The following is a 26,714-nucleotide window of genomic DNA, read 5'->3' on the forward strand; positions in this document are numbered from 1 at the left end:
CAAGAGGGCTCTGAAAATAGAACCATTAATTCATAAGGGAAACCATAAAGACATCTGAAGCTAAAATCACTCCTATGTAAACGCATCTACTAGAGGAGGGAGGAAGAGGAGCAGAAGGTCCTCCATGACTTTCCAAGAAAGGCAGCAGTGAAGGTGATGTATTCAAAAGGTTCAATCTGGTTAAAGGAAGCAAGGGAGACAGCAATCCTGGGGTTGGAGTCTCATTTTCATACAGTAGTATAGATATATGTATTTTATTATGACTTAAGACAAAAGGAAGGTGCTTGTGAGTAAAATTAAAACATTTATAAAACTTCTAAATAAACAAGGGAAAAAATGCCAGGAAAAAGATTATGAATACACAAGAAAGAAACATTACATGACTAAAACAAAATATACCAGTTGATACACTGAAGATGGAGGGGCCAGATTCCTCTATTCAAAGTGGCCCAAGGTCAGTGAGGCCTGAGTTCCTGGGAAAAGCACACGTAGATCCTTTCTTGATGGCAAAATTCAAATCCAGGTCTCAAAGAATTCCCAAAGCTATAGTTTCTACACACATGAGCTCAAAAGAGAGGGGAAAAATGGTACTGTGGTGGTTATGTTTGTGTGTCAACTTGGCTGGGCCTGGTTGCATGGCTGGGCAGCTGGTGAGACTGGCAATCAACCAATTTACCACAAGCAGCTGAGTAGCTGCCTTAGGAAATGTGGTCTGCTTCTGATATAAGCAGAAGCCTTGGAGAATGGTCTCTAGCATATGGCACACTTGGACATGTAGCCATGTCGTTGTTCAGCAGCCTGCCATGCTCTGCCGACCTTGGGACTTAGAATGAACTTGAATTAATGGCCTGCTGTGTGGTTTGGTAACATCGGGACGGCGCCTTTTTACTTGTCAACCTTAGGGCTTCTCAGCCTCACCAGCCAGCAGCTGTCTGAGTGAAGAAAATCCTCTAGCTTCAGTGGGCTGGGAGCTGGAGGCAGGACCCCAAGATTGAGGGGCTTTCACCCAGCCCCTTAGAGCCTGGCACTTTGAACTTGGACTTCTAGCCTCCTGAACTGTAAAAGAGAATAAACTCCTGTTTGTTAAGCCCATCCCATTTGTGTTATATTCTTGTCAGAGTGCACTAGGTAACCAGAACAGAATTTGGTATTGAGAGAGTGGGGTGCTGCTCTGACAGAAACCTAAAATGTGGAAACAGGAGTGGAGTGCATCCTTGACCCTAGACCCTGGCAGAGAGACCCCAGTATATGACATTAGAGATGGCAGGAGCAGCGCCAAGACACTGGCAGAGAGACCAGCATGAAACATGGCAGTAGCAAAGACCAGAGACCGGCATGAAACATCACCAGGCTTACCAGTCCATGGAGGAGAAAGCCGGGTACCACTGGGTAGGCAGCTTCCTGGCAGAGTGGGTTGCCTTCAGGCATTAATTGGTGGAAGAGACAGAGATGGAGTAGCAGGTTGGCCAGTCCACGGGGCAAGGAAGCTGAATGCTTTTCGGGGGGGGGGGGGAGGCAGGAAGATTTCTGGCAAAGTGGGTTGCCCTCGGGCATTTGGCAGAAGCAGAGAGACCAAGGAAACAGAAGCAGAACTGCCTCAGCCTGAAAGGGTAGGACCATGCCTTTGGGGGTGGAACAACCACAGCCCCCTAGGTTTCAGAGCCAGACCTTCACCAACTTGGTTCTGGAGTGTGGGGCTGCTTGTTCATGTGAACCATGAGATGAAGCCTCAGCCACTGCCCAAGAGTGAGGGGGCAGGGCTGCCATGCCCAAGAGGGAGAGGAACGAGCCCACCAGGCCAAGAGGGTGAAGTCACCATTCAGGAACTAGGGTAGGGGACTAGAGCCACCTAGTAGAGGAGACCTGTACAGATACCACCCACTGAAGATCTGTACAGGTGCCAAGTTGACAAGGGGTGGAATTGTGGTGGTTATGTTTATATGTCAACCTGGCTGGGCCCGGTTGAGTGGCTGGGCAGATGGTGGTAGTTATTGCCCATGATGACACTGGCAATCAGCTCCATGGTGGGATCTACCACAAGCAGCTGAGTAGCTGCCTTAGGAAATGTGGTCTGCTTCCTGTATATAGCAGAACCCTTGGAGAATGCTCTCTAGCATATGGCACACTTGGACCCTACATATAGCCATGTCATTGTTCAGCAGCCTGCCATGCTCTGCCGACCTTGGGACTTACAATGAACTTGAATTAATGGCCTGCTGTGTGGTTTAGAAACATCAAGACTGTGCCTTTTTACCTGTCAGCCTTGAGTTTGTCAGCCTCAGTAGCCAGCAGCTGTCTGAGTATAGAAACACCTCTTGCTCCAGTGGGCCAGACACAGGAGGTAGAGGCTGGACCCCAAGGTTGAGGGGCTTTCACCCAGCCCCTTAGAACCTGGCACTTTGAACTTGGACTTCTAGCCTCCTGAACTATAAGAGAATAAACTCCTGTTTGTTCAAGCCATCCCAGTTGTGGTATATTCTTGTCAGAGCGCCACTAGGTAACCAGAACAGATACAGTGAGCAAGAATCAGATTTTTAACATATGCAGGCAGACTTACACAGCATAGTAATAAATAATAACTCACTGTTGTTGAGTCAGTTCTGACTCACAGCAACCCCTCCTTGGGTTTCCGAGGCAGTATCTCTACGGAAGTAGATTGCCCAGTCTTTCTTCCGAGGAGTGGCTGGTAGGTTTGAACCACCAGCCTTCTAGCTAGCAGTCAAATGCCTTAGACACTATGCCACCAGAGCTCCCAGCAGAGTGACAGTGGATTCATTAAACCAGAATATTAAATAAGTAGGTTCAATGTGCTTATACAAAAGAGTAAATTATATATATATATATATATATATATATATATATATATATATATATATATATATATATATATATAACAAAGGAATTAGTAACTAAAAAGAGGGGAGAAGGGGAACCAAGAAATTTTCAGGGGGAAAAAACAAGCAAATAAAATATAATAGTTGAAACTAGAAAGCAATTCAAAACAAATAGTAGATACAATCCAAGAATTACTGAATAAATAAAATATTAGAAGAAATGCCACATGATACAGAAATATATTTATATATGAGAGAGAGTCAGACAAGGAGGGTACTGACAAAATTGAATGAACATTTAATTATGAGGAGATCATATAATAGTGTGCAACAGGCAATATTCAAAATGATACAGGCATGCCTCATTTTCTTGTGCTTCACTTTATTGAGCTTCACAGATTTGTGTTTTTCACAAATTGAAAAGGTTTGTGGCAACCCTCTATCCAGAAAGCCTATCAACGTCATTTTTCCAACAGCATATTATCACTTGGCATCTCTGTGTCACATGTTAGTAATACAGTATTTCAAACTTTTCATAATGCTATTTACTTTTATGGAAAACAAAGAAATTTGTGTGACTTGCTTTATTGCAGTATTTGCTTTATTTCAACAGTCTGGACCTGAATCTGCATTATTTCTGAGGTATGCCTATACTGAGAATTTTCTAGAATTGATGAAAGCCATCAATCAGGAAACAAAAAGAAATCCTGAACACAACAAATAAATGAAAATTCACAACTATATATTTTGTAAAACTACAGAACAAGTAAAAAGAGATCACAAAAGCAAACAAAGAAAAAGATAGATGCCTTTGGCAGTTAGACTAACAGCTGACTTTTCAATTTCAACAATGGAAACCAGATGAGAATGAATAATTTATTTAAAGTGCTATGAGAAAATAACTCCCAACGTAACATTAAATAATAAGAATACTTTCCAAAAATGAGGAAGAAATAAAACATTTTCAGACCAAAACACAGAGAATTTACAACCAAAACACAAAAGGAATTTTCAAAGGATGTTCTTTAAGGAGACAGAAAAGGAATCTGAATGGAAGGCCTATGGTGTACAGAAAAATTATAAAGAGAAGATTAAACATGTGGGCAAATCTCAAAAAACACTAACCAAATAACACAAGAGCAAAGTGATAACATGCAATCTGTGAAAGTTAAAAGAAAAAAATACTCTATAATAAAAGCAGGTTGTTGTTGTTATGTGCTGTCAAGTCGGACCCAACTCAAAGCGACCCCTCCTTGGGTTTCCGAGGTGGTATCACTACGGAAGTAGATTGCCCCATCTTCCATCCGAGGAGTGACTGATGGGTTTGAACTGCCAGCCTTCTAGTTAGCAGTCAAGTGCCTTAGGCACTACACCACCAGAGCTCCTAAAAGCAGGTTAGTCAAGGTTAAAACATCTGAGTTAATACATTCCAGAGTCTCCAGATAGTTCCAAAAGAGGTGATTTGGGTGACCTTAGCCTTTTGTTTTTTTATGTTACATGTACATGTTGAAGTTGCTAAGTAAATAAATACAAAAAGAACAAAGTACTTCCAAGTCAGTAAGGGGAAAGAAAATAGCATGAGAATAATTAAGGGCACATAAAACTCAACCATTCAGGCAATAAGAAAAGAACAATAAAAGCAGATGATAAGGCAGAACAAAGAGAACACATAGACAAGAGGAAAAGTGACTCCAGTGTTAGCACCATGTAAAGGAGAGGCACACTAAACTTTCCAGACTTCAGAACTGATTTTTTAAATCATAGACAACAGAATCCAAAAGATAACATATCATGACCAAGTGAGATTCATACCAGGTATGGAAGAATGGTTCAACAGTAGAAAAACAATCAAAGTAATCCATCACATGAAAAAAATAAAGGAAAAGAACCACATGGTCTTATCAATCAACACAGAAAAGGCATCTGACAAAATCCAACAACATCCATTCCTAATAAAAATGCTGAACAAAACAAGAATAGAAGGGAAATTCCTCAACATAATTAAGAGCATAGATATAAAACCAATGGCCAATATTATTCTAAGTAAAGTACTACTAAAGAAGAACAAAGGAGGCCTCACACTCTCCAATCTTAAAACCTACTACACTGCCATGGTACTTAAAACAGCATAATACAACGACAGATACATAAACCAATGGAACAGAATTGAGAACCCAGAGATAAATCCATACACCCATGGACAGCTTAATCTTTGCAAAGGGCTGAAACTCATAAACGATGAAGAGATGGTCTCTTTCGTAAATGGTGCTGACAAAACTGGATATTCACTTGCCTAAAAATAAACCAGGATCGTATCTCACACCATATACAAAAATGAATTTAAGTTGGATGGAAGACCTAAATATAAAACCTAAAACTATGAAGACTATCAAAGAAAAAAATAGGGACAAACTTGTTCTTAGGTAAAAGCAATTTGATTTCAATTCATAGTCACCCTAACTACAACAGAATGAAATACTATCCAGTCCTCTGCCATCCTCCCAACCATTGCCATGCTTGAGCCCATTGTTGTAGCCGCTACGTCAATTCATTTCATTGAGGATCTTACCCCTTTTTGTTTATCCTCTACTATCTAGCATGTTATTTTTCCAGGGACTGGTGCTTTCTGACATAGACCAAGGTATGAGAGATGAAATCTCACCACTCTTGCTTCTAAGGAGCATTCCAGCTGTATTTCCTTCAAGACAGGTTTGTTCTAGCAGTCCCAATATCAAAATTCAAATGTCATCAATTCTTCTGCAGTGTTCCTTATTCACTGTCCAGCTCTCACAAGCATATGAGGCTATTGAAAATACCATGGACTAAAATACCACATATACCATGTATTGCAAATACAAACATAGGGGCTCTACTACTGGTATAAATACACTAATACAAATAAAAATGCACAAACACCAGAAGTCCAAAGAGCTGACTGTGACCTCCTAAAAATTCAAAGATTTCAGTAAGAGTAAAAAGGCAACATAAAGAATGGGGAAAAAAAATTTGACAATGACATATCAAACAAAAAACTAACCTCTAAAATTTATAGAAAATTTTCAACACCTTAACCACAGAAAGACAAATAATCCAATTAAAAAATGGGCAAAGGACACAAGTAGACATTTCACCAAAGAAGACATTGAAGTGGCTAACAAATACATGAAGAAATGCTAGTGATTATTAGCCATTAGAAAGATGCACATCAAAACAACAATGAGATATCTATCTTCTCACTCCAACAGTATAGCAAAGTTCAAAAAAAAACAGAAAATACAAATTTCTAGTGAGGGTGTGGAGAATATGGAACCCTCATATATGCTGGTGGGAATGTAGAACAGTGCAACCACTGTGGAAAACGGTATGGTGCTTCCTTAAAAAGCTGGAATAGAAATACCATATGATCCAGGAATCCCACTATTAGGTATATATATTAGGTATATATACGCTAGACAAATAAGAGGTATAAAACAAAGAGGTATATGCATACCCAGGTTAATAGTGGGAGCTCTGGTAGCATAATGGCTAAAGCACTTGACTGCTAACCAGAAGGCTGGTGGTTCAAACCCACCAGCCACTCCTCGGAAGGAAGGTTGGGCAATCCTACTTCCGTAGTGATACTGCCTTGGAAACCCAAGGAGGGGTTGCTATGAGTCGGGGCCGACTCGACGGCACATAACAACAACAACAACAACAGGTTAATAGCAGCACTATCCACAACAGCCAAAAGATGGAAACAACCTAAAAGCCCATCAATAGATGAATGGTTAAGCAAACTATGGTACATACATACAATGGAAAACTACACAACATTAAAGAACAGCAATGAATCTGCAAAATGTAACGTGGAGGAACTAGAAGCCACTATGCTGACTGAAATTAGTCAATCACAAATAGACAAATGGTATACGAGACCACGACTGTAAAACCACCACTTGTCTGTCAGTTTGTCATAGCATGGTATCTTGTGAGTTGCTGTGAGGCTGGAAGCTATGCCATCGGTATTTCAAATACCAGCAGGGTCACCCATGGTGGACAGGTTTCAGTGGAGCTTCCAAAATAAGACAGACTGGGAAGAAGGAAGGGACCATCAACCTCTCAAAGAATTGGCCAGTAAAGTCAACATTAATGATGTGAATGGAGTAAAGCTTTTGGGACCTCAATTTGCTGATGGGGCACAACTGAAAATAGGAAGAAACAGCTGCAAACACCCACTAATAATCCAAATGTGGAATGTTCAAAGCATTAATCTAGGATAACTGAAAGTTGTCAAAAATGAAATGGAATCCATAAAGATCAAAGTCCCAGGTATTAGTGAGCTAAAGTGGACTGGTTTTGGCCATTCTGAATCAGATAATCATATGATCTACTACGCTGGGAAAGACAACTTAAAGAGTGATGGTGTCGTATTCACTGTCACAAAGAATGTTTCAAGGTCTATATTGAAGTACAATGCTGTCAGTGATAATATCCATATGCCTACAAGGAAGACCAGTTAATACTACTGTTTTGGTTCTTTAGTGCTGCTATAATAGACTTATCACATATGTATGGTTTGAACAAATAGGGATTTATTATCTTATAGTTTAGGAGGTCCAAGTTCAAAGTGCCAGCTCTAAGGGCTGGGTGAAGGCCTCCCGACCTTGGGCTTCAGCTCTGCCTCTTGCTCTTGGCCCACTGAAGCTGGAGCTTTTCTTACCTCAGGCAGCTAGCTGCTGGTTGCTGAGGCTGACAAACCCAAGGTCGACAAGTAAAATGGCATAGTCCCAATATTATATTGCAACACAGTAGGCCACTAGTTCAAGTACAGAAAGTCTCAAGATAGGCAGGCAACATGGCAGACTGCTGAATGAAGATGCAGCTAAACACAGGATCCAGGCACGCTATAAAGCTAGAGAGCTTTCTCAAAGCTTCTTATATACTAGAAGCAGACCACATCATTAAGGCAGCTATTGAGCTGCTCCCAGCAGATTCTACCATGGAGTTGATTACCAGTCTCATTATGGGGAATAACTATGTCCAGCTGCCCAGTCACTGAAAACCAGGTTCAGCCAAGCTGACACATAACCTTTAACTACCACAGCTACTGAAAAAAAAAAAATAATAATACCAAACTTAGTGCCAATGAGCCGTTTCCGACTCACAGCAATCCTCCTTGGGTTTCCAAGGCAATATCTCTATGGAAGTACATTGCCCAATCTTTCTTCCAAGAAGTGGCTGGTGGGTTTGAACTGGCAGTCTTCTGGTTAGCAGTTAAATGTCTTAGGCACTATGCCACCAAAGCTCCCACCACAACTACTATTATTCAAATTTACACACCAACCACTAAAGCCAAGGATGAAGAAATTGAAGATTTTTACCAACTTCTGCAATCGGAAACTGACCAAACATGTAATTAAGATGTATTGATTATCACTGGTGACTGGAATAAGAAACTTGGAAACAAAGACAAATCACCAGTAAGTGGAAAATAAGACCTTAGTGACAGAAATGATGCGGGAAATCACATGACAGAATTTTGTAAGACCAATTGACTTACTCATTGCAAATACGTTTTATTCAGCAACACAAAGGGTGGATATACATGTGGACCTTGCCAGATGGAATACACAGGAATCAGGTTGACTATATCTGTGGAAAGAGGCAATGCAGAAGCTCAATATCTTCAGCCAAAAGAACGCCAGAAGCTGACTGTGGAACAGACCATCAACTGCTCATATGCAAGTTCAAGTTGAAGCTGAAGAAAATTTTAAAAAGTCCCCAAGAGCCAAAATATGTCCTTGATTATATCCCTCCTGAATTTAGAGACCATCTGAAGAACAGATTTGATGCATTGAACAGCAATGACTGAAAAATCAGACAAATTGCGGGATGACATCAAGAACATCATCCATGAAGAAAGCAAAAGGTCATTAAAATGAAAGGGAAAAAACACCAAAACGGATGTCAAAAAGAGACTCTGAAACTTGCTATTGAACTGAGAGTAGCTAAAGCAAATGGAAAAAATGACAAGATAAAAGAGCTGAACAAAAAGATTTCAAAGAGCAGCCTGAGAAGACAAAGTTAATTATTAAAATGAAACAAAGACCTTGAGTTAGAAAACTAAAAGGGAAGAATATGCTCAGCTCAAAGCTGAAACAACTGAAGAAAAATTTCAAGCCCTGAACTGCAACAGTGAAATATTTCTATAGGCAAAATACTGAATAATACAGGAGCACCAAAAGAAGACAGAAGGAATACACAAGAGTTACTGTACAAAAGAACTGATCGATGTTTATCTATTTCAGGACATAACATATGATCAAGAATCAAGGGTATTAAAGGTAGAAGTCAAAGCTGCTCTGAAGAAATTGGCAAAAATCAAGCCTCCAGGAATTGACAGAATACCCACTGAGGTGTTTCAACAAATGGATGGTGTGCTGGAGGCACTTACTCATGTATGCCAAGAAATGTGGAAGACAGTTACCTGGCCAATTGACTGGAAGAGATCCATATTTATACCCTTCCAAAGAAAGATGATCCAACACAATGGGGAAATTATAGAACAATATCATTAATATCACACACAAGTAAAATTTTGCTAAAGATAATTTAAAAATGGTTGCAGAAGGATATTGACAGGGCACTTCCAGAAATGCAAAAGCTGGATTCAGAAGAGGATGTGGAACAAAGGAAATCATTGCTGAAGTCAGACAGATCTTGTCTCAAAGCAAGAATGCCAGGAAGATGTTTATTTGTGTTTCACTGACTATGCAAAAACGTTCAACGGTGTGGATCATAAAAAGTTATAGATAAGTTTGAGAAGAATGAGAATTCCTGAACACTTAACTGTGCTCATGAGGAACCTGTACAGGTGGCTGTTGTTAGAACAGAACAAGAGGATACTGCATGGTTTAAAATCAGGAAGGGTGTGTGTCAGGATTGTATCCTTTCACCATGCTTACTCAATCTGTATGCTGAGCAAATAATCTAAGACAGCCTCCCCTCACCCGTAACTGAAGGCACACCTTTTTGGCCCTTGGTCTCTCGGTTTGGTCTCCACCCTGCTCAGGCAAGTATTACAAAGCTTTATTAGATCTGCCCAATAGATGCACCCCACTGCGCCTGTGCTTTTCCTGCCCAAAGACACTGAACTTTCTCGCTCTGTGGGTTGGCAAGCCCGCTACTCTGCCTCGTGCTGGTCTCTTGGTTCTGCTGTCTCTGCTGTCTCACTCTCTGTGCCATCTCTCTGCCAAGGAAGTCCAGCACAGGGATCTCAGGTCTAAGGACATGCTCCTGGCTGCTCTCTGTCTTGATGGTAGTAATATGAAATCTTTGATAACTTCAATCTTTTCTCCATTTATTGTGATGCTGATGGTCCAGTTGTGAGGATTTTCATTTTCTTTATGTCAAGGGGTAATTGCTGCAAAATGCTGTAAAGTAACATACAATCCTTTTGAGTAGATGGAGAGTCCTATTTGCATCCATCCGAGGATACATGGGAACAAATCTGTTCTTCAAAATTTGTATCTTGACTGTTTTTATCCACTTGATCTGTTATTTTCTTAAAACAAATGTGCTTAAAATCTCCCAGTAAGGTTGCAGATTTTTCAGATTCCCCTTGTGGTCTGTCAACTTTTGCTTACTGTATTTTGAAATCATGTTAACAGGAACATTCACATTCAGACCACTTTATCTCTGGGGTGACCCTTCTATCACCATGAGCCTCCTCATCTCTGGCTAACACTTTTGTCCCTCATGTATATTTTATCTGAAATTTGAACTGCCAAGTTTTGTTGCGGTCCACATTTGCCTGTAATTAATTTTTTCATCTTCTTATTTTTAACATTTTTCTGTGTACTTACTTTTAGGTTTCTGTTCTAACCAGCTTGTTGTTCATTTAAAAAAAAAAAAAAATTTGCCTTCCAGTAGTGCAGTGAATGACTTAGTATGGCTCTTCTAGCCATGGTCTTTGTGACTCCCACCAGATGACTAAGTGGAACTACGCAAGGTTAAGGTGCTTGCAGTTCACCAAAGGGATTGGATGGCTTATTAGTTATGTAAATAAGGTACATGGCACCCTTGTTGGGGTGGGACCATGAAACTAAGGTATATGGAACCCTGATGTGGGATTGGTCAGTTTTATCATTCTTCAAGGCTTAAAAAGAGTCCTCCAAGAGGCAGAGATGGACTGACACAATGGCTACAACAATGGGCTCAAACATAGCAATGATTTTGAGGATAGCGCAGGACTGGGCAGTGTTTTGCTCTGTTGTACATGGAGTTGCTGTGAGTTCAGAATTGACTTGAGGGCACCTAACAACAACAACAAGAGGCAGATGATTAAAAGAAATGGCAGATTTCAGAGGAGAGGCTTGAAATGCACAGGATATGCAGGAAGCATCTTGCTGTAACAGCAAACAAGGAAACTCTCAAATTGCTCAAATTGTTCAGGAGCCAATGTGAAGAGCTTCCCAATGGCCATGATTAAGTACCAGAACATACTGAAACATCAAATATAATACAAAAAAAAAAAAAAAAAGGAAAGAAAAAAACAAAATTAATTGGTTGTCATTGGAGGATGCTAATAACTCAACCCATTATTTTGAAAACCAGTAAATAAATGGAAAAAACTGCATATGTATCTTGGCTTTCCAGTACCAAATAGTACATAAGGAGCAGTTTCTATTTATAGACATATTCACGTTTTGAATGAGGAAAAAATGACAAAATCAGAGTTTCATAATTTCTCAACCTTAACAAATGAATGGATTTAGGCATTGAGGATCACTGGCTACCAACATCACGTAAAAGAGAGATAATCAGACATGATGTTCCTTTCAATGGAAGAACACATCACCATTTATGAAGCTGCTGTTGTTGTTAGGTGCTAACTAGCCAGTTCTAACTGAGAGTGACCCCATGTATAAAAGAACAAAACACAGCCTAGTCTTACACCATGCTCATAATTATTGCTGTTTGAGCTCAATGTTGTAACCACTGAGTCAATACATGTCATTGAGGGTCTTCCTCTTTTTCACTGACCCCTCTACTTTCCCAAGCATGATGTTGTTCTCCAGGGACTGACCCCTCCTGATAACATGTCCAAAGGATGTGAGACCAAAGTCTTGCCATCTTCGTTTCTAAGGAGCATTCCAGCTGTATTTCTTCCAAGAGAGATCTGTTCATTCTCTGACAGTCCAAGGCACATTCTATATTCTTCACCAACACCATAATACAAATGCAACAATTCTTCTTTGGTCTTCCTCAGTCATTGTCCAGCTTTTGCATGTATATCAGGCAACTGAAAATACCATACCTTGGGTCAGACGTACCTTAGTTCTCAAAGTGGCATCTTTGCTTTTGAACACTTTAGAGAGGCTTTTTGCAGTAAATTTGCTCAGTGCAATACTGTTTGATTTCTTGATTGCTGTTTCCACAGGCATAGATTGTGCATCCAAGTAAAATGACATCCTTGACAACTTCAACCTTTTCTGCATTTGTCATGATGTTGTATACTGGTACAGATTGTGAGAGCTTTTTTTTTTTGTTTTCAATAGTGATTTGGGTGAAAGTTTGCAGAGCAAATTCATTTTCCACACAGCAGTTCATACACATTTTGTTTCATGACAGTAATTGCAATCCCTACAAAGTAACAGCTCTCTTCCCACTTCCTTCCTATGGTTACCTTTTCCCTGTGTCCTTCTTTCCTTTGCATTCTTGCCCTCTGAGCTATCTCCCTATGCAAACACTGCCCTTCTGATCTCCCATGATTGATTGTTCTAAGGAATGTTCCTACCTGGTATAAATGTCCCAGTTGTGAGGCTTTTTATTTTCTTTAGGTTGAGATTTAGGTTGAAGATTTAGGTTTGATCTTCATCAATTAGTACTTCAAGTGCTCTTCATTTCTAGCAAGGAAGGTTGTATCATCCACATATCACAGGTTGTTCATGAGTCTTCCTCCAAACCTGATGCCATATTCTTCTTCTTATAGTCCAACTTCTCAAATTATTTCCTCAGCATACAGATTGAATTAAGCATGCTGATGCACATCTTTCCTGATTTTCTACCACTCAATATCCCGCTGTTCTGTTTGAATGACTGCCTCTTGCTGTATATGCAGGTTCCTCACAAGCACAATAAAGTGTTCTGGATTTCCCATTCTTTTCAGTGTTATCCATCATTCTTGATCCACACAGTCGAATGCTTTTGCATAATCAGTAAGATACAGGTTAACATCTTTCTGGTATTCTCTGCTTTCAGCCAAGATCCACCTGTCATCAGCAACAATACACATTTCATTCCTCTTCTGAATACACTTGAATTTCTGGAAGTTCCCTGTCAATACACTGCTGCAATCATTTTTCAATCATTTTCAGCAAAATGATTGATAATTGATAATGATATTGTTCCATAATTTCCACATTATGTTGGATCACCTTTCTTTGGAATGGGCACAAATATGGATCTCTTCTAGTCCTCTGGCCAGGAAAGGAGCACTGGTGGCATAGTGGGTAAGGCATTTGGTTGCTAACTAGAAGGTCAGGGGTTCAAACCCACCTGCTGCTCTGCCAGAGGAAGATGAGACAATCTACTCTCATAAACATTTATAGCCTTGGAAACCCAATGCGGGTCACTATGACTTGGAATCAACTCAGTGTTATTGCTGTTGTTGTTGTTATGTGCTGTTGAGTTGTCTCCGACTCATAGCAACCTTACATACAACAGAACAAAACACTTCCTGGTCCTGTGCCATGCTCATGATCCTTGCTACACCTGAGCCCATTGTTGCAGCCACTATGTCAAACCATCCTGTTGAGGGACTTCCCCTTTATCTTTGCCCCTCCACTTTACCAAATATGATATCCTTCTCCAGGGAATGGTTTCTTCTGACAAGACCAAAGTAGGTGAGACCAAGTTTGGCTATTCTCGCTTCCAAGGAGCATTCCAGCTGCACTTCTTCCAGGATAGATTTGTTAGTTCTTTTAGTAGGCCATGGTACTTTCAGCATTTTTTGCCAACACCCCAACCCAAGAGCATCAACTCTTCTTTGGTCTTCCTTATTCACTATACAGCTCTCACATGCATAAGAGGCAAATGATGATACCATGGCTTGGGTTAGGCACACCTCAATCTTCAAGGAGACAATTTTGTTCTACAGCACTTGAAAGAGGTCTTTCGCAGAAGATCTGCCCAATGCAATATGTCATCTGTTGTCTTGATTGCTGCTTCCATTAGTGTTGACTGTAGAACCAAGTAATGTGAATTCTTTGACAACTTCAATCTTTTCTCCATTTATCATGAGGATGCTTGTTGGTCCAGTTGTGAGAATTTTTTTTCTTTATACTGAGGTGTAATCCATACCACAGACACAGTCTTCAAACTTCATCAGTAAATGCTTCAAGTCATCCTCATTTTCAGCAAGCAAAGTTGTGTCATCTGCATACTGCAGGTTGTTAATGAACCTACCTCCAGTCCTGACGCCACATTCTCGGATTATTCACTCACTATACAAATTGAGTAAGTACGGTGAAAGAATACAACCCTGATGCACTCACTTCTTGATTTTAAACCATGTGGTATACCCTTGTTCTGTTCGAATGACAGCCTCCAGGTCTATGTACAGGTTCCTCATGAGTACAATTAAGTGTTCTGGAATTCCCATTCTTCTTAATGTTATCTGTAATTTGTTACGATCCACACAATCGAAAGCTTTTATATAGTCAAAAAAACACAAGTAAACATCTTTCTGGTATTCTTTGCTTTCAGCCAAGATCCATCTAACATCAGCAGTTATATCCCCTTGTTCCACATCCTCTTCTGAATCCAGCTTACATTTCTGGAAGTTCTATGTCAACACTACATTAAAGAACAATGAAGAATACGCAAATCATCTCACAACATAGATGAATCTGAAGGACATTATAAGCTGAGTAAAATAAGTCAATTGCAGAAGGACAAATATTGTGTGAGCCCATTACTGTAAAAAGTCAAGGAAGAGTTTGCTTACAGAAGGGAATTCACTATATAGGTTACTGGGGGTGAGAGGGAAGGAGAGGGGAAAATGTCTGACTAGTTGGGGGCAACACGCTGAGTTGGATAAGGGGAGGGACAATATGGAAAGAGTCTGTGACCAGCATAATAACCCTGGGGAAAGAGAGGACATTGAATTGTGCACATAAGATAGAGACAACAGAGGCTAATACCAGCATATGCACAATTCTGCATTACCACTAACACCAAACACTAGGCTATAGAAAATGCATGGACAACTGAACAGATGGGGGCTGGCGAACAAGAATGTACCCTAGACCAATAACAGCTTTAACTGAGGATAATCTTGCACAGATACTGATACAAAATAATCACAATCATTAGAGAAGCAACAAAGACAGACTTGGAATAATCCCTCAAACATGGCCAAATACACTGGGAAAGAGATCCACTGGGTCTGCTGACTCAGGATCATAGCATTGAGGGACACCAGACTCAATTGCCACAACATAATACATAAAAATCTTGTTCCACAACCTATTTTGGTGAGTAGCAACTGGGGTCTTAAAAGGTTTTGAGCAGCCATCTAAGATGCAGCTAATGGTCTCCTCTCGTCTGAAATAAAGAAGAGTGAAGAAAACCAAGGACATTTAGAAACAATCAGCCCTAGGATATGACAGACTTCAAGACCAAAAAACAACACAGTGCTCAGGTACCAATACAACCACTCAGGAAGGGGTCAAAGCTCAAGATACTGCATATAGTGGGAGGAAAAACGTGGAACAAAATTGAAAAAACACATTAACGACCAGAATTACTGGTCGGATGGAGTCTGGTGGGACCCCCAAGACTATGGCCCTGCGATACAACTCATTCCTAAGGACTGGCTCTCAGCCCAACAATAGAAAGACTTACATGCAGAACATCCAACTCAGGGCAATAAACCCACCAACTCTATGGAGATACACTCCTTGGAGCAATAGGCCACGGGGCACAGAGGAGCAACAATCACATGGATGAAAGCTGGACAGACAGGAGGGCATAATTAAGAAGGGCACAGGGATGGAGGGGTTACAGGGAAGGGAGAGAAGAAAAGCGGGTTAGGGTTGGGGATGGTAATCGGGGAGTGAAACCAAATGCAAGTGAAATGTTGAATGTAAGACAAATTTTGCACTGTAAATTTGCACCCAAAGCACAACAGTAAAATAAATAATTATTTTATATATAAACACACACACATACATATATACTGCTACAGCCGTTTTGAATTATCTTCAATAAGATTTTACTTGCATGTGATATTAATGATATTGTTAGATAATTTCCACAATCTGTGGGATCACCTTTCTTTGGAATGCATACAAATATGGATCTCTTCCAGTTAGTTGGCCAGGTAGCTGTCTTCCAAATCGCTTGGAATAGCCAAGTTAGTGTCTCAAGCACAGCATCCTTTTGTTGAAGCATCTCAATGGGTATTCTGTCAATTTCTGGAGCCTTGTTTTTCATCAATTCCTTCAGTAGAGCCTTGACGTCTTCCTTTAATACCATTGGTTTTTGATAATATGCCACCTCCTGAAATGGATGAACATTGACCAGTTCTTTTTGGTACAGTGACTCTGTGTATTCCTTCCATCTACCTTTGATGTTTCCTGCATCAGTCAGTATTTTGCCCTAGAATCTGTCAATACTGCAACTCAAGGCTTGAATTTTTCCATTAGTTCTTTCAGCTTGAGAAATGCCAACCACGTCCTTTCCTTTTGGTTTTCTAACTCCAGGTCTTTACAAATTTCATTATAATAATTGATTTTGTCTTCCTGAGCTGCTCTTTGATATCTTCTGTTCAGCTCTTTTATCTTGTCACTTCTTCCATTTGCTTTAGCTACTCTCCATTCAAGGGCGAGTTTCAGAGTATCTTCTGACATCCATTTTGGTCTCTTTTTCTTTTCCTGTCTTTCAAATGACATTTTGCTTTCTTTATGGATGATATTCTTGATGTCATCCCACAATTCCACTGGTTTTTGGTCACTGGTGTTCAATGCATCAAATCTATTCTTTAGATGGCTTCTAAATTCAGGAGGGCTATATCCAAGGTCATATCTTGGCTCACTTGTGTTAACTGTCTTCAGCTTCAACTTGAACTTGCATATGAGCAGTTGATGGTCTGTTCCACAGTCAGCTCCTGGCCTTGCTTTGGCTGAAGATATTAAGCTTCTCCAACGCCTCTTGCCACAGATGTAGTCAACCTGATTCCTGTGTACTCCATCTGGCTAAGTCCATATGTATATCCACCATTTGTGTTGCTGAAAAAAAGGTATTTGCAATGAGTAAGTCATTGGTCTTGCAAAATTCTATCATGTGATCTCCAGTGTTGTTTCTTTCACCATGGCCATATTTTCCAACTACCAGTGATTCTTCTGTTTCCAACTTTTGCATTCCAATCACCAGTGATAATCAACACACCTTGATTGCATGTTCAGTCAATTTCAGACTGCAGAGGTTGGTAAAAATCTTCAATTTCTTCATCTTTGGCTTTGGTGGCTGGTGCACAGATTTGAGTAATAGTAGTATTAACTGGTCTTCCTTATAGACATACGGATATTATCCTACCACTGACAGCATTGTACTTCAACACAGATCTTGAAACACTCTTTGTGATGATGAATGCCACACCATTCCTCTTCAATCTGTCATTCCCGGCATGGTAGAGCACATGGTTGTCTGATTCAAAATGGCCAGAAACAGTCCATTTCAGATCACTAATGCCTAGAATATCAATCTTTATGTGCTCCATTTCATTTCTGACAACTTCCAATTTTCCTAAATTCATACTTCGTACATTCCATGTTCCTACTATTAATGGATGTTTGCAGCTGTCTCTTCTCATGTTGAGTTGTGCCACATTAACAAACGGAGATGCTGAAAGCTTCACTCCATCCATATCATTAAGATCAGCTCTACTCTGAGTAGGCAACTCATCTCCAGTAGTGTTTTGAGTGCCTTCCAACCTGAGGTTGGCACTATATCGGACAACGTTTTAGGGCTATTCATAGAGTTTTCCAGCAATATATCAGACAGTATTCCACTGCTATTCCTAAAGTTTTCACTGGCCAATTCTCTGAGAAGTATATGGCCTCTTTCTTCTCTCGAGTCTCTCTTAGTCTGTAAGCTCCACTGAAACCTGTCCACCATGGGTAACCCTGCTGGCATTTGTAACACTGGTGGCACAGCCTCCAGCCTCATAGCAACACGTGAACCACAACAGGACAACAAACTGACAGACAGCTTCATCTTTCTTAGCTGTTCCAAACTACTCCTCTCATTTCCTGGCCTCCCTTAAAGCTGTTCCAAACCCCACGCTTGCCTCCCCTTCCTGGCCACCCCTTAAAGCCACTTCCAAAAGCCCACAGTGCCTAATCAACTCTATAGCAGTGGGCTTTGTTGGGCTCTCTAGTCTGTTAGCCAGGTAGCCCTCTTCCAAAAACCTTGGCACAGACAAGTGAGCACTTCTGGCATTGCATCCGTTTGTTGAAACATTTCATTTGTTATTCTGTCTACTCCTGTAGCCTTATTTTTCTCCAATGCCTTCAGTATAGCTTAGACTTCTTCCTTTAATACCATTGATTCTTGATCATACCCTGCCTCCTGAAAATGCTGAACATCAATCAATCTTTTTGGTACAGTGATTCTGTATTCCTTCTATCTTTTGATGCTTCCTGCATCATTCAATATGTTGACCATTGAATCCTTTACTTTTGCAACTCGAAGCTTAAGTATTTTCTTTAGTTTTTCAGCTTGAGAAATGTTGTGTGTGTTCTTCCCTTTTGGTTTTCTAACTCTAGCTCTTTGCACATTTCATTATAATACTTTACTCTGTCGTCTCGAGCCACCCTTTGAAATCTTCCGTTTCGCTCTTTTACTTCATCATTTCTTCCACTCACTTTAGTGATTATGAAGTAATCTTATTTAAAAAAAAAAAAAAAAGTCCTAACATGACTCTCACTGAGCTTTCAGATCCAAATTCCACTATACAGGACTCAAAGCAAAGGCACAGTTCAGACCATACCACAGGAGGGCAATCAGACAAACAGAGTTGTATCTTTCACATACTGGAGAGAAGGAGGGAATCTACAGATTAAGAAAGACTGAAAAGATGTATCAACAAATTGATTTAAAAAGAAAAAAAAAAGTAACAACACTGGATATTTAATATTAAGGAATTATTGCTAATTACTGTTTGTTAAGCATTATCTTTTTACAGAGATAAATATTCTTTTTAGATACAGGGAATAAGAATATTGATATTTATATGATATTTAAGATCTGTTTCAAAATCAGGCAGGAACGGAAGAAGTGTGTGGGATATAGATGAGATCCAACATGGCTAAGAACTGCCAGATCTGGGCAATGGGTCTTAGGGGCATTATATTATTCCGCCTACTTCTGTATGTTTACATTTTTCTCCAACAAAATATTTTTTTTTAATTTTTTTAATTTTACATTGAAATGGTTCACAGGGTACTAAGCAGGAAATATTCCTAGACACATATAATAAAACCTAGACACATTAAAATAAAATTTACATACATCAAAGACAACAAAACAATTCTAAAAGCTTCTAGAGAGAAAGAGCAACTCACTTCAAAGGCTCAAGAAACAGAATAACATTACTCTATAGTAATACTAGGTGTAAGACAGCATCATAGCACTTTTGTTTTTCTTTTGTACTGAAGAAAAATGTTGGCTCTGAAATTTTATATTCAAGCAAATTATCAAATGTGATGGTACAATAAAAGTATTCTCAGGCAAACAGAGCCACACAAGGACTCAACACTCGTGGATGAAGGAAAGAAAGGGGAGAGGATGGAAAAATAGGGAAAGAAAAGAAAAAGAAACAAGCTCAGGAGACGCCTGAAAAAGACATGAAGGTAACTGTGGTGATATACTTTAGAATAAAGTTTATTACTATCTTAGCAAAGAAAAATTAACAGGTAATATCAAAGAAGAGAAAAAACTAAAGTATAGATAAAACAACCCAGAATTTAAAATCTAGACAACAACATGACAGAAACACAGGACAGAAACTTTGTGACCTTGACTTTTTTAGATATGAGAGCAAAAAGTACTATCTATTTTCAAAAACAGATAAATTAGATATCATCAACATTAAAAAATTCTAATCTTCAAAAGACACCTCAAGAGAATAAAATATCAAGCCCTAATAGTCAAGGAGAAAGTATCTGCAAATCATATTTATGAAAAAAAAAAAAAGATGGTTGGGACCAGGTTTGCTGGTCCAACTGAGCCTGGTGGAACCACTGAGACTATGGCCCCTAACTGCCCTTCAGGTCTGGAATTGAACCCACACCGGTGGTTTCCAGCCAAACAAAGTACCGGCATGTGAGTTAAACACTTACCTCAAGAAGACACACGCCCTGGAGAGAACAATCATGGGAGAAGGAAGGGCTGCTTATGCACAAGGAGACAGCTCAGGGGGTAGGAGAGTATGGAGGGATGGACACTGGGAAGTGGTAACTATGGGGAGGAAGTGGGAAGGGAGCTGTTGCATTGTGGTAAACTGTGGTCAATGATATGAGACAAAGTATATGTGAACTGCTGTATAGAAAGTGAATTTGCTCTGTAAATCTTCACCCAAATCACAATAAATTAAAAAAAAAAAAAAAATCATGTTTATGATACAGGATTTGTATTGAAAAAAGAAAGATTTAGAGTTCAGAAGCAAGTTTATTAACATTGTTTATATGGATTATGGGGGAGGAGATGAGGAGTATGGAGAATTAGGAAAATAAGGAAGAAAGGAAGGAAAGAAGGGAGAAAAGGAAGGAGGGAGTTAAGTTTTTTCTGTGATCCCACTGAGAGAAAGCACAAATATATAAAAACACAAAGCATGCATTTGCATCCAGAAGAAACTGGAGTTCAGTGACATGCTGATGGCAGCTATCTCAGGATTCAGAGATTTCAAATGACTTTTACTTTCACCCTTATATTTGGTATAATGTTTTATTTTTTTAACACTGTTGTTGTTATGTGCCGTCGAGTCGAACCCAACTCATAGCGACCCCTCCTTGGGTTTCCAAGGCAGTATCGCTACGGAAGTAGATTGCCCCATCTTCCTTCCTAGGAGTGGCTGGTGGATTTGAACCGCCAGCCTTCTGATTAGCAGTCAAGTAAGTGCCTTAGCCACTATGCTACCAGAGCTCCCTTTTTAATACTAAGCATGTATTATTTATATAATCAGAAAAGAAACCATGGTTAGTTTACATTTTTTTAATTGTATATTACATTGACAAGAAATTATAATCACCTATTTCTCAGATCATTTCTTCATATTTTTATATTAAAATAACACTTAAAATCTTAATGTTCTTCCTAGATATACTTCCAACAAACTTAAATTCCTGTTGAAAGTTGTTCTTTATGAGAAAGGTTTTATCAAAGAAGCTTAAATATAAAGGAAATATATAATCATATATTTGAAACAATGTTAAACAGAATGTTCAAATTTTACCTATAATTGAAAATATAAAAAATTAAATATTTTCAATGGATGTCCTGATAATTCAAGTGAAATATCAGTGATAAAATTTAAATATTCATAGAAGCACTGCCAAATAGAGTGGCTGAAATATAATTAAAAGAAAATCTCTAAAATTACAAAAATAAAATATACTACATCATCTAATACAAGTTGCCATTGAGTCATCTCCATCTTATGGCAACCCCCTTTGTGCCAGAGTAGAACTGAGCTCCACAGGGTTTTCAACAGCTGATTTTTCAGAAGCAGATCACCAGGACTTTCTTCTTAGGTGTCTCTGGGTGAATCTGAACTTCCAACCTTTCTATTGGCAGCTGACTGCATTAAACGTTTGCACTACCTGGAGACAGCAAATCATCTACACCCAACAAACCCACTGCCATTGATTCAACTCTGACTCACAGCAACCCTACAGGACAAAACAGAACTGTCCTATAAGGTTTCCAAGGCTGGAACCTTTACAGAAGCAGACTGCCACAACTTTCTCCTGCGGAGCAGATGGTGAGTGTCACCTACCAACTTTCCAGTTAGCAGTTGAGCACATAACCAATGTGCTATCAGGACTCCCTAAATAATCTATAAACCAAAAAACAAACTCACTGCCATCGAGTTGGAGCTGACTCATAGCAACCCCTCCTTGGTTTCTGAGGCAGTATCACTATGGAAGTAGATTGCCCAACCTTCCTTTGAGGAGCGGCTGGTAAGTTTGAACCACCAGCCTTCTGGTTAGCAGTCAACCTAATGATAAACCACTCTATAATGTACAAATATTACAAACACTAATTAAATACAAAAATACTAATTAAATAAAAAAATTACTAATGCCAAAAAATATTTAAAGAAATTATTCTAATGAGAGTGGGAGAAAGATTTTCCCAGAGACTTCTGTAACCATCTCCTAAGAAAAGGGTAACAGGTTACAGGTTACATTAATAGACTATGGTTATGTGAAGGTAGCATTTCTTCTTGAAGATATGATTCAGGAAAAATGGTACATCGTCATTTAAGAGAAAATAATTTTTTCAGCAGATGCTTTGACAAAGAAAAAGAGCACTGGAAGCCAGGTCTGCAGGAGCCCCTGGCCATGCGTTTCTTCACATACCTGAGCGGAAGCGCTCATCCCTCGAGTTAGTGGGGCGTGATTTGGCCTGTTTGGGTACAGCAGCTGCTGTCTGTGAGGGCCCCGTGGTTCTGTTCTCTGCTTGCAGAGACAGGTCTACTCCTGAAACAAAAGTGCATGGGAATATTTATGTAAACAATCTGTTTTTGCAATCATGAGAAAATCCAGGTAAAAAAGCACCCATTTCTCCTATATACACAACATACTAAAGCAGGGATGTGAGCCCACTGAGATGATGATTGTTGCTCTAGAAAGCACAGAAAATCTGGTAAGCTGTAGGCATGTGTGGAAGTGTTACGGACCAAGAACATGTACATTTTCAGAAGGTGTGTTACATTCATAGTGTCCTTTGCTCTTCCTCACAGTGGAGGGGGTAAAGGCCAAAACAGGGCCCATAATGGCCAGATGCTACAACCCCACAGAAGGGAAGCCCGGCCCTGCTTAAGGGAGAAGAGCTTCCTGGAGGGGCCTTTCAGAAAAGGCCTGCAGCCTGAGCAGAAAGCAGTAGCTCTCTGCTGGTCAGTGGTAGCAGGAGGCAGTCAGAATATCTATACAGGGAGAACAAGGCACAAAGCAGTCAGGAAATGAAAGTCCAGAATGTGGAGACTGCAGGTGGCAAAGAACAGCAGGGACACTGGTGCTGTGGCAGTGCCTCTCCCACCCTCAGTGCTCTGCCCACACCAGCCTTGCCCCACGTCCCCATCAGTCTTGTCGGTCTGGCATGCAGCATCACTTCCCAGGCAGTGGACTCCTCTTAGAAAGACTTCTAAGAATATGTTTTTGAGCTGTACGTGTTTTACTGAATACAAAACTGCCTGTCACTCATTCACAACACTGCCCACGGTATAAGTAAACTCTTGAGTGAGGAACAGCCCACTAACTGATCCCTAAGGACAATGGTGGCCCTCAGATGCAAGTAGGAAAAAACAGAAGCAGAGGAGAGGAGAGGGGTGTTCTCTGACCATGACGCAAGAGCTAGCCAGCTCTAACAGATGCTCAGGGGATGCTCCATTATTGGGACCTGGAATGGAGTCCACTGCCTCAGCCTGCACCTCCACTCTGTTTACATGCCTAGCTCTGCTCTGAGTGACAATGAGGCATAAGTGTCCCTATTTATCTTCTCCCTACATATGCCACCCTCAGACCCACTGGCTCTATCTCTCACATCTCCTCTGAAACTGACACTCCAGGACACCAAGGGGAGAGTAAAGTAAAGGCATATAAGTGTGCAAGGCACTAACCCAAATCCCTGGTGGTGTTTCAGTACTGATTTGTTGACATTTAAAGATAATAAAATAACTGGCCATAGGATCCTGAATGCAAAATAGAGACTTAAAGCAAAAACCTTCAGCTGTGCTCCTTAGGAATAATCTAACCTTTGTTTTAAAGCATTTTATAAAAATGGCCAGCAGTGATCTTTGATCCACAGGCTTCCCTAGCCTCAGACCACTGCCTGGTTACACAGAGTCTGTTCCTTGACTCAAACCAAGGCAATGCTGTGTGACTACCCTGACAGACAAGTGCAAGAGTTCCTAGACTTCCTAGGCTGTTTGTGAAAAGTGACTCAGCTTTTGCCCACAATGAGGCCGGAGATATGTGAGGCTATGTGAGGCCACAAGAGACAGGCACAAACCTAGGAGCCCAGGGGGGATGTCAGCCCTAGGTGTGAAAAGCCTTCACACAATGCCAGCCCGGCCTCAAGGCATGAGCTGCCCTCTGGGCCCTGGCCCAAACTGCAGATTCATGACCAGAACAGATGCTGCTGCCTCTGTGTCAAACCATGAAGTTATGCAGCATTAGAGAATCATAACACCCTCAAAGAAAATCACTTTTTAGTGCTTCAAAATTTGGAGATAGATTTATCTATATCTGTATCTATCTACATACATATGGCAGTAGTGATCAGTACCTCCACTGGCATTTCATTTTTTGTGCCTGGATAAAAACGACTTTAAAGTTCACAATGGAGCTGCATGTATTATGGATTATAAGCAGATATGTTGCAAAGTTATATATATATAAATATATATATATATATATATATATATATATATATATATATATATAGACATCTTCACATTTAACATTTCCAAATACGTGTGTTTTAATCCTTTGAGACAGACTCATTTATTCAACAGAGATAAAGAACTCAATACGAAATTATTAGATAAAAGAGTAGTCATATTTCTAATTTTAGAAGTACCAAGAGAATCCCTTCCAAAAAAAGGCTGTAGCAATTCACACCCCCACAAGCAACGTATGAAAGTGTCATTTCCCCACATCCTTGTCAGAACTGGATATAATTTAAAAAAAAATGTTTAGAATTTTGCCAAATTTCTAACAAACATTTAGAAAGAGGGTTTCCTTTAATTTGTATTTCCATATTTACTAGTGAGATGGGATATAATTTACCGTTGGTTGGCCATCTGTACTTCCTTTTCTTTGACTTTACCCAGCTTATGAGTCCCCCAACAGGGCTGCAGGTGTTTTTGTCAGGGACATTCCTCAAACTAGTGCCTCCATATTCCTAATACTTCTAGGGAGTCAACCTATCTGGCAATTTTCTTCTTCTAGCTCCAGGTCTCTTATCTGGCCTATGATGACAATCCCCATTTCCAGGTTATTAAAAAATTCTCCTACATTTTGTAGTACTTTATGATGAAAAATATATTTAGAGTTTTAGTCCTTCTGTGGTCTATGCTTACATATGGTAGAAGTGAGAAGTTCCCAGATTGGTTTGCCTGCACAGGGACAGAATCATCCTTCATTCTTTTGAATCCATTTCTGGACTTCCTTCTGCTCCACTAATTGGATTATCTACCTGGTACACCAACGTTTCACCGTTACTATTATCAGTTATATACAACCGCATATACCAAAAAATCAAATCAAACTCACTGCCATTGAGTTGATTCTGACTCAGGACAACCCCCACTAGGTTTCCAAGGCTGTAAATCTTTACGGAAACAGACTGCCTATCTTTCTTCTGTGGAATGGCTGGTGGGTTTGAACCACCAACCTTTTGGTTAGCAGTCAAATGCCTTAACCACTACACCACCAGAGTTCCTGTAATATATATAGTCAATTGTAAAAAGGAGCCCTGGTGGTACTGTGTTTAAGTGCTTGGTTGCTAATTCATAGGTTGACAGTCTGAACCCACTAGTTACTGCACAGAAGAAATACGTGGCAGTCTGCTTCCATAAAGATTACAGCCTTGGAAACACTATGGATTAGTTCTACTCTATCCAATAGGATTGCTATGAGTAGAAATCAACAAAGGCAATGGGTTTTTTTCCATACATGTCTCAAAGGCAAGACATTCCTCACTAGTATTCTTTTTCAAAACTTTGATACTCTCAGAATTTTTCTCTTTCAAATGAATCATTATTTCTAATACCAGATTTAAAAACAATCAGCTGCTAGTATTCTGACTGAACTGTATCATGTTCATACACTAATTTGGATACTGCCACTTTTATAATATTAAGTTGTTCCATTTTGGAAATTGGTTTCTTTCTTCATTTATTATAGTCTTGGTTATTTCTTTCAAATAGATTCTATGGTCCTAACATAGATGCTGTGTTTTTCTTGCTAAATGTATTAACAAGCATTTGACAATTTATTGCCATTAAAAATATGATCTTTTTCAGATATTGCTAGAGAAAAACTACTGATTCATGTACATTTGTCTTCTGTCTGTACTTCCATCAAACCAACTACTCTAATAGTAAGTAATCACCATGGACTCAAGGTATAAAATAATACTACCTTTAAGTAAAGATGATTGTCTTTTCTCTCTAGTACCTATCCTGCTTTGTTTTCCAATCTTACTGCATCAGCCATGAGCCCACCAACATCACATGGTGTAAGTATCCAGAAAACAGCAAGTATTTATCCTAACTCCTGCTTGGGATGGAAATGGCCATAGTATCTGACTATTTAGTTTGGATGGTTATGGTTGATTTTGGTAAATGGCTTTGTGATATATTATCAGTATCCTTTAATTCCAATTTTATTAAGAATTTTTGTTTTTTGTTTAGTTTTGTCTGGGGTAAGTGATGTGTCAGTAGATAAAGAAGCTCCTCAATCTTTTTTAATTGTCAACTCACTATAAAATAGATCATACGGATATATAACTGTATAAAATGTGTACATTTTATTAATGGTCTGTTGTTATTTGCTATTTTTAGTTCTCTGATCAAAGGACTCCCTTTAGGATGTCTTGTAAGGTTGG

The 26,714-nt window shown here is 39.7% G+C and overlaps 1 protein-coding gene across 1 annotated transcript in view; it reads right to left on the reverse strand.

The window, feature by feature from the left end:
- The window catches only part of DIP2A (disco interacting protein 2 homolog A), a 210,749-nt gene that overhangs the window by 142,199 nt on the left and 41,836 nt on the right, over nt 1–26,714 (reverse strand). Inside the window, exon 3 of the mRNA XM_007948674.1 lies at nt 22,463–22,582. Within this exon, the coding sequence (XP_007946865.1) occupies nt 22,463–22,582 (120 nt within the window). The remainder of the gene's footprint in view (nt 1–22,462; nt 22,583–26,714) is intronic.

Source organism: Orycteropus afer, unplaced genomic scaffold (assembly GCF_000298275.1).
Source record: "Orycteropus afer afer isolate SDZICR_OR568_19922 unplaced genomic scaffold, OryAfe1.0 scaffold00219, whole genome shotgun sequence".
NCBI classification, from domain to species: domain Eukaryota; kingdom Metazoa; phylum Chordata; class Mammalia; order Tubulidentata; family Orycteropodidae; genus Orycteropus; species Orycteropus afer.